The 7,068-nt window shown below is 37.6% G+C and overlaps 1 protein-coding gene across 1 annotated transcript; it reads left to right on the forward strand.

The window, feature by feature from the left end:
- Window positions 1–4,691: 4,691 nt before the first annotated feature.
- On the forward strand, window positions 4,692–6,857 carry LOC148803482 (uncharacterized). The gene is made up of 3 exons (XM_088896250.1): window positions 4,692–5,333; window positions 5,448–5,505; window positions 5,965–6,857. The coding sequence occupies exons 1-3, from the start codon at window positions 4,692–4,694 to the stop codon at window positions 6,855–6,857; spliced, it is 1,593 nt and encodes a 530-aa protein (XP_088752376.1).
- Window positions 6,858–7,068: the final 211 nt, after the last annotated feature.

The raw sequence follows: 7,068 nt of genomic DNA on the forward strand, positions 1-7,068 counted from the left end.
CCTATATAGGAAGAACTCATGGCACCAAAAGTAATTGTTCACTACCTTGAACTGACAGCTGCAGAAAAGGAGAAAATAGGGGGCTCAAAGAAGCCTTCCTATAATGCAACATTCACTGTGGATGTGAATCCCCTTGCTGCTACCACCATGAACTCGGTTCCTAAGACCGAGAAGAAGATTAAGAAGAAAAAAAAAGAGAAAGGTCACTAAGACCTCTTCTGCAAGAAATAGCCTACGTATACAGGTTATGCTCAACTCTGCCAAAAGGGCAGGTTTTAAGCCTCCAAAGACAAAGGTAACCAAGAAGGTTGCCTCATAAACCTTGAAGATCACAAAATCAAAGGTGGTCTCTCTAGTAAAGGCTACCAAACCAAGGGCTAGAGTGATTGCCCCAACTCAAATCATGATCGGAACCATTCCCATGAATTTGCCAACTCCTCTAGAAGCACTAGTCATGATGGTGACCATCTCTGAAGAAAACTCCACTTCCAAAACCTCTACCGAGGTTTCAAAGGAAAAGAATGAAAATGCTCCTACTTCATTGCAACTGAAACCTCGAGTTATTGAACTCAGGTCATCAAGTGGAAATGATTCTACCCTTCATAGAAAGAAAGTTGTTTTCAATCAAAGTTCTCCCCTTACAAAAGAGGCATCAAGAGAATCTTCCAATATCATTCGTAGGTCTAAAAGATCTTCGAAGACTAAGAAATCTCAAGCTGAAGCTTCTATGTCACTTGCTGATTTTGCAGCAAAACAATCACAAAAATCAAAATCAGATATGGAATCAAAGAAATGGGCATTCATATAAGGATATATGTATGCAAAGCAAGCAGAGACCTTTTTCAAGCCGGGGGCATACACCATGCCCACCGAAGAACTTAGACACTATAGAGGACTCATCACAAGAGCAAAGGCTCGATTATTACATAGTTGGGAGGATACCTCAAGTGTAAGTTCAAGCAGTCAGTTAGAATCAACTGATGAGATGTCCATAGTTCAAAAAATCAACCCGATACATGAAGATCCTGAATCATTAATTCAAGACATTGAGTCTATGGAAGAAGTATCTTCTCAGTTTCAGGAAAGTGTAATCATTGCAGATGACCAAGAACCAATTTCTATGCCAGTTCTTGTAGTAGACACTTCAAGCCTAGAAGAACAAATCCAAGATATGCAACGAAGACTGGCTGAAATTGCATCCCTAGCTGCACAATTGGCATCTCAAGCTAGCAGTTCCACTAAGGAAACTTCATAGCAGTCTATTTCGGTTCCTACCCCTATTTCTCAATTGGATTTAAAGGCATTGATTGCATAAGAAATTAAGGAGTTTCAGGCATCATTGACTCTACCAGTCCTCGGATATAGGAAACCGTATCATGCCCACTATGATACACTCCCATTTCCTTCAGGATATCAAAAGCCCAACTTTGAGAAATTTTATGGAATAAATGGGTCCCCATGAACATTTGGCCCATTTATATTATGCATGTGGTGAATCAGCAATGTCTGATGCCTTATTAATAAGGCAATTTGTGCAATCCTTGAAAGGAGCAGCTTTTACTTGGTACACACAATTAGCATCAGGATCGATTATCACATGGGATGATATGCAATGTGCTTTCTTAGCACAATTTGTGAGCGCTAAGAGGAAATTATCAATTATAGACTTCGCTGAAACGAAATGGAGGCCAAATTAAAGTGTAAATGAATTCATTACACATTGGAGAAACATGAATCTTCTGTGTATTGAGCAATTAAAGGAAACTTCAGCAGTACAAATGTGTGCTAACAATCTCTTGCCAAAGATTACTACCTTTGTAGGTACAGCAGAACCACAATCATTTGATGCATTGGTCTCTAAAGCCAGCAATGTGGAAAGACAAATTGCTAGGGAAAAGATTGTGGCACGCAAGCCTAATCCTCCTTCAGAAACTAAAAAGGATGGCAAAAAGCCTGTAGGCAAAGGAGAGGCCATGGCCACCTTTGTTAATGTTAAAAAGAAGGATAAGGCTAAAGGAAAGGATGTTCCTAAGCCCATGACTCTGCAAGAAAGAAGGGAAAAGAAATATTCCTTTGAAAATGAAGATGAACAAGGGATTGTTGATGACCTTATGGCAGCAAATGCTATTAAATTGCCAAATCCAAAGTGATTAGGTGATGTCAACAAAACAAAGGACCCAAAGTATTGTCCTTATCATAGGATCAGGCATCCCTTAAAAGATTGTTTTGTCCTTAAGGACATTATCCAATCAATGATAGACAAAGGGGGAATTGAATTAGTCAAACCTCCTACAAAAGAGACTACTGCAACTACTAACAATATTCTCTTGTAGAAGAAAAGGCTCCAATTATCCCTTATTTATATAAATTAATAGCGTAGCTAAGCATGTTATGTTTTGATGACTCCTCTACTTCAGAAAATGAAGAAAGTTGGTAGACAATTGTTAACAAAAAGCCAAAAGGGGTAGTTAAACCCTTAAGAATAGAAAAGTCTACATCTCCAGGTATCACTTTTAGAAGACATAAGGTCCCCAAGAATAATAAGAAAAGAAGGTCCAAAAAGAAGCCTCAGATAATTTTTGAGGATGAATATGAACAACCCCAAATGTTCCTTGTTACTCTAAAGGAATATATTCCAAAAGAAATACTTGATGAAGTGAAAATGGTCTCAACAATGCCATGTCATTCGACATCTTGTCAAGAAGAAGATGTGTCTATAATGCAAAATGAGGTGAACCAAATCACCTTACAATATAGCCGACGCCGTCTTCCTTCTACACAAGAACCTTCTTCAAGTAAGAATGCAATTGAAAAGGCTGATAACTCTACTACACAAGTAGAGATTGAAGAAAAGGAAGATAGAGAGTTTGTTATAGAAAATGGGACAAATAACTCACAATTAGAAACACCAATTCGAGTCTGTCCTATATGAGAAGCTAGAATGCGTGTCACATATGATGTTCTTGCTCACTTGAAGTGAATTCCGACTCAATTAAGTGTTTATGATGCATTGCAGCTTTCTCCATATTTAAGAAGGGCCTTAGTTCAAGCATTATAAGATCCTGAACAGTTCAAAGATGAAGTGAATCAAGTGGAAGCACAACCAAGTTACCCTAAAATGTGTGCCACATGTATGGCATGCATTTCCTTTGATGATGAAGATTTACAGCTTGAAACGGAGTATCATAATTGTCCCTTATATGTGTCAGGCATAGTGGGTAATACACCCATTAATCGAATACTTCTTGATTGTGGATTTGAAGTAAATCTTTTGCCCTTGAAGACACTATTGGTTATGGGTATGACACCTCGCCAACTATCTCCTTCATATCTAACTATTCAAGGATTTAATCAAGAAGGACAAAAGGCAATTGGCACTGTTGCCTTAAAAGTTGAAATCGGGGAATTGTATTTAGATGCCCTATTTCATGTTATTGACACAGACAACTCCTACAATGTCCTCCTAGGATGCCCTTGTTTGCATACATATGGAGTAATCCCATCAACACTCCATCAATGTTTTAAATACAACAAAGGTGAAGAAATAAATAAGGTTATTGCTGACCCAAACCCATTCCAAGGAGAAGAGGTGCATTATGCAGATGCTAAATTTTACAAGACTATTGATCTATCGTTGACTTTTCCAAAGAAAGGAGTCATAAGAGGTAGCGTGAATAGGGAGCACAAACATTCAATGCATGAGGATCCACCAAAAACCCCAAAAATCAAGATTGCCAATATCACATTTGAAGAGCCAAAATTGCCAATTGGCTCTAAACCTAAAATTGTTTTTAGGTACAAACCTAAGAGGAAGCCAGGGGCAGAAAGTCCTTACATCGCTGCAGGATTCTATGACAACGTTAATGACAACCTACGCATGTCCATTGAGGAGGATTGATCAATCAATCCCACAAACTCAATTAATAGTGTCAACTTCCCTTCAAAATAGGAAAGGGAAAAATAAGAGGATTGTTCTTCGCAAGTTTAAGCCCTTGTCATTTATGGCCATGAATAGGGACAACGACAATCATATTTGCAGTGATGTAGCATCAACTTTAGAGGTTTCAATACTCACAGATTGTGAAAAGGCTAATTTTAGTCAAGAGGAAATAAAGCCTCGAATCTCTGTGTTCAAACGACTTGGAGACTTAAAAGATGTTGAGCATGAAAAGAAACAAGTTTCTGTCTTCAATAGGCTCATATTATCATCCCAAGATATTGACAAAAATAGCAGGAAAATTGTAGAAGAGAAGTGGCAACCTAACATTACCATTAAGAAGTTGGAGGAGGGTGGAGAATTCAAAGCAGAAGTCAACTACATCTCCACCAAAGAACCTCAATTTGCAGATCTAGGAGGACAATGTACGAATCTTATTGGGAATTCTACTACTCAAGTAGAAGTAGAAGATACAAACCTTGACTATGATAAATTTGAACAAATGGAATCTTCAAAGGAAGAGGAAACTCAATCTATTGAAGTTCCTGAAGGTGAAAGTCTTGAAGAAATCAAGGAAGCTCAACCGGTACCACAAAAGCTTGAAGATGGAAGCCAAGCAACTGTAGATGAGCTTTAAACTATTGAAAACCCCAAACCCATTTTTGTTAGTGCTCTTCTCACCAAGAAAGAGTTGGCATCATATAAATCTTTACTTAAAGCATACAAGGATGTCTTTGTTTGGGGATATCAAGACATGCTAGAACTAGATTGTAAGGTAGTTGTACATAGATTAACTGTTTCTAAGGATAAGCGTCTTGTAAAACAAGCTCAATGTCGCTTTAGACCTGAGCTTATTATACAGATTGAATATGAGGTTGACAAGTTAATTAGAGTTGGTTTTATCAGAGAAGTTAAATACCTTACATGGCTTGTTAATATTGTGCCTGTTAAAAAGAACAATGGACAAGTCCGAATTTGTGTAGATTTTAGAGATCTTAATGATGCATGTCCAAAAGATGAATTTCCACTACCTATTACAAAATTTCTAGTGGATGCTACTACAGGGTTTGAAGCATTGTCCTTCATGGATGGCTTTTCACATTACAACCACATTAAGATGGCTCTAGAAGATGAAGAGCTAACTGCTTTTCGAACTCCAAAAGGGATATTTTGCTACACAGTTATGCCCTTTGGCTTGAAAAATGCTGGAGCTACTTACCAGCGAGCCATGACAGTCATATTCAATGATATGCTTCACGAAACTGTGGAATGTTATGTTGATGATCTAGTGGTGAAGACTAGAAAAGGAGAACATCATCTAGATGATCTAAGAAGGGTTTTCGATAGACTCCGGAAACATCAATTTAAAATGAACCCCTTGAAATGTGCATTTGGGGTAACTTCAGAAAAATTCCTTGGATTCATTGTACGAAATCAAGGAATTGAAATCAATCTTGCAAAAATTAAGGCAATCATAGAAATGCCTCCTCGAAATTTATGAGAATTGCAGGGTTTACAAGGAAGGCTAGCATATATAAGGAGGTTCATCTCCAATTTATCTGGGAGATGTTAGCCATTTTCAAGGCTAATGAGGAAAAATACACCCTTTGAATGGGATGAAGCATGCCAAAATGCTTTCCAAAGCATTAAAGATTATCTACTAAAACATCCTATGCTAACAACGCCTATAAAGGAAAAGCCTTTAATTGTATACATTTCAGCCTCATAAAACTCTTTAGGGGCATTATTGGCTTAAAATAATGATGAGGGGAAGGAAAATGCTCTATACTATTTGAGTAGAACCTTAGTAGGAGCAGAACTCAATTACTTCCCAATTGAAAAGATGTGCTTAGCATTAGTGTTTTCTGTTAAAAAATTAAGACATTATTTGCTTGCACACCCAATCTCATTAATCTCAAAGGCTTGTCCCTTAAAATATTTGCTTTCCCAACCGGTCTTAACAGGAAGACTAGCCAAATGGTCTCTCATCCTTTTAGAATTTTTGATCAAATATACTCTTTCAAAAGCAATCAAAGGGCAAGCAATAGCTGATTTTCTAGCAGCTCATCCTGTGCTTGATGATATGGAGTCATCAGAAGATCTCCCAGATGAGAAGGTTTTGTTTGTAGAGGTAGCGAAGCCTTGGCAACTTTACTTTGATGGAGCTTCTTCAAAACAAGGGGCAAGGGTAAGAATTGTATTTGTCACACTTTCAGGGGAGTTAATTCCTTATTCATTCTCCCTAACATCATTATGCTCAAATAATATTGTTGAGTATGAGGCAATTATTGTTGGGTTGAAAATTGCACGGGAGATGAACATTGAACACTTACAAGTGTATGGAGATTCTCAACTGGTTGTTAACCAGTTAAATGAATTGTATGGGGTTAAACATTTGAATTTAATCCCTTATTTCAAAAAGGCCAAAGAACTTGTGACTCAATTCACCAATATCTCTATTGATTATATACCAAGATCGAAGAATGACAAAGCAAATGCATTGGACAAGTTGGTCGCGTCACTCATTTTTCCAGAAGAAAAAGAACTACAAATCACTATTGGTGAAAGACATATCCTTCCATCTGTAAATGAAAGAGATAAAGAAGTGGAATTTGTGAACTTCGTCACAATACAATTAAAAGGAGAAACTACAGACTGGAGGGCACCCATAATTAATTATTTGCAGTATGAGATTATTCCAATAGACCCCAGAAGGAGCACTAATGTACGACACCAATCTGTTCACTTTAGGTATATAAATGGCACTCTATATAAAAAATCCGTGGGCGGAATTCTCCTCAAGTGCTTGTCTGAAGATGAAACTTTGCAATCTCTCCATGAAGTACATGTAGAAGATTGCAATGTACATCAAGATGTCCCTAAGATGGTAGGACACTTAGAAGAGTTGGGCTATTACTAGCCCACTATTATATTGGATGCTATCCTCATCCTGAGGAATTGTGTCACTTGTCAAAGGCAAAGGAACTCATTACAAGAAATTGCAGATGTGAGCATGGTCACAGTTTATCAAATTGAGGAAGATACAGATTGGAGGCAACCTATCATTGAATATTTACAACATGGAAGGTTGCTTACTGACTCAAAGAAAATGGTTAACATATGACAACGAG

The sequence above is a fragment of the Nelumbo nucifera genome, chromosome 1 (genome assembly GCF_055504915.1).
Source record: "Nelumbo nucifera cultivar China Antique chromosome 1, China Antique-T2T, whole genome shotgun sequence".
NCBI classification, from domain to species: Eukaryota; Viridiplantae; Streptophyta; class Magnoliopsida; order Proteales; family Nelumbonaceae; genus Nelumbo; species Nelumbo nucifera.

Excerpts from the sequence above, each read along its gene's own strand:
- LOC148803482 (XM_088896250.1), top strand. The coding sequence starts at position 4,692 with ATGCTAGAACTAGATTGTAAGGTAGTTGTACATAGATTAACTGTTTCT. Across the intron at positions 5,334-5,447 it reads CCTTGAAATGTGCATTTGGG|GGTTTACAAGGAAGGCTAGC; the intron begins GTAACTTCAGAA and ends TGAGAATTGCAG. Across the intron at positions 5,506-5,964 it reads CTCCAATTTATCTGGGAGAT|CAATCAAAGGGCAAGCAATA; the intron begins GTTAGCCATTTT and ends CTCTTTCAAAAG.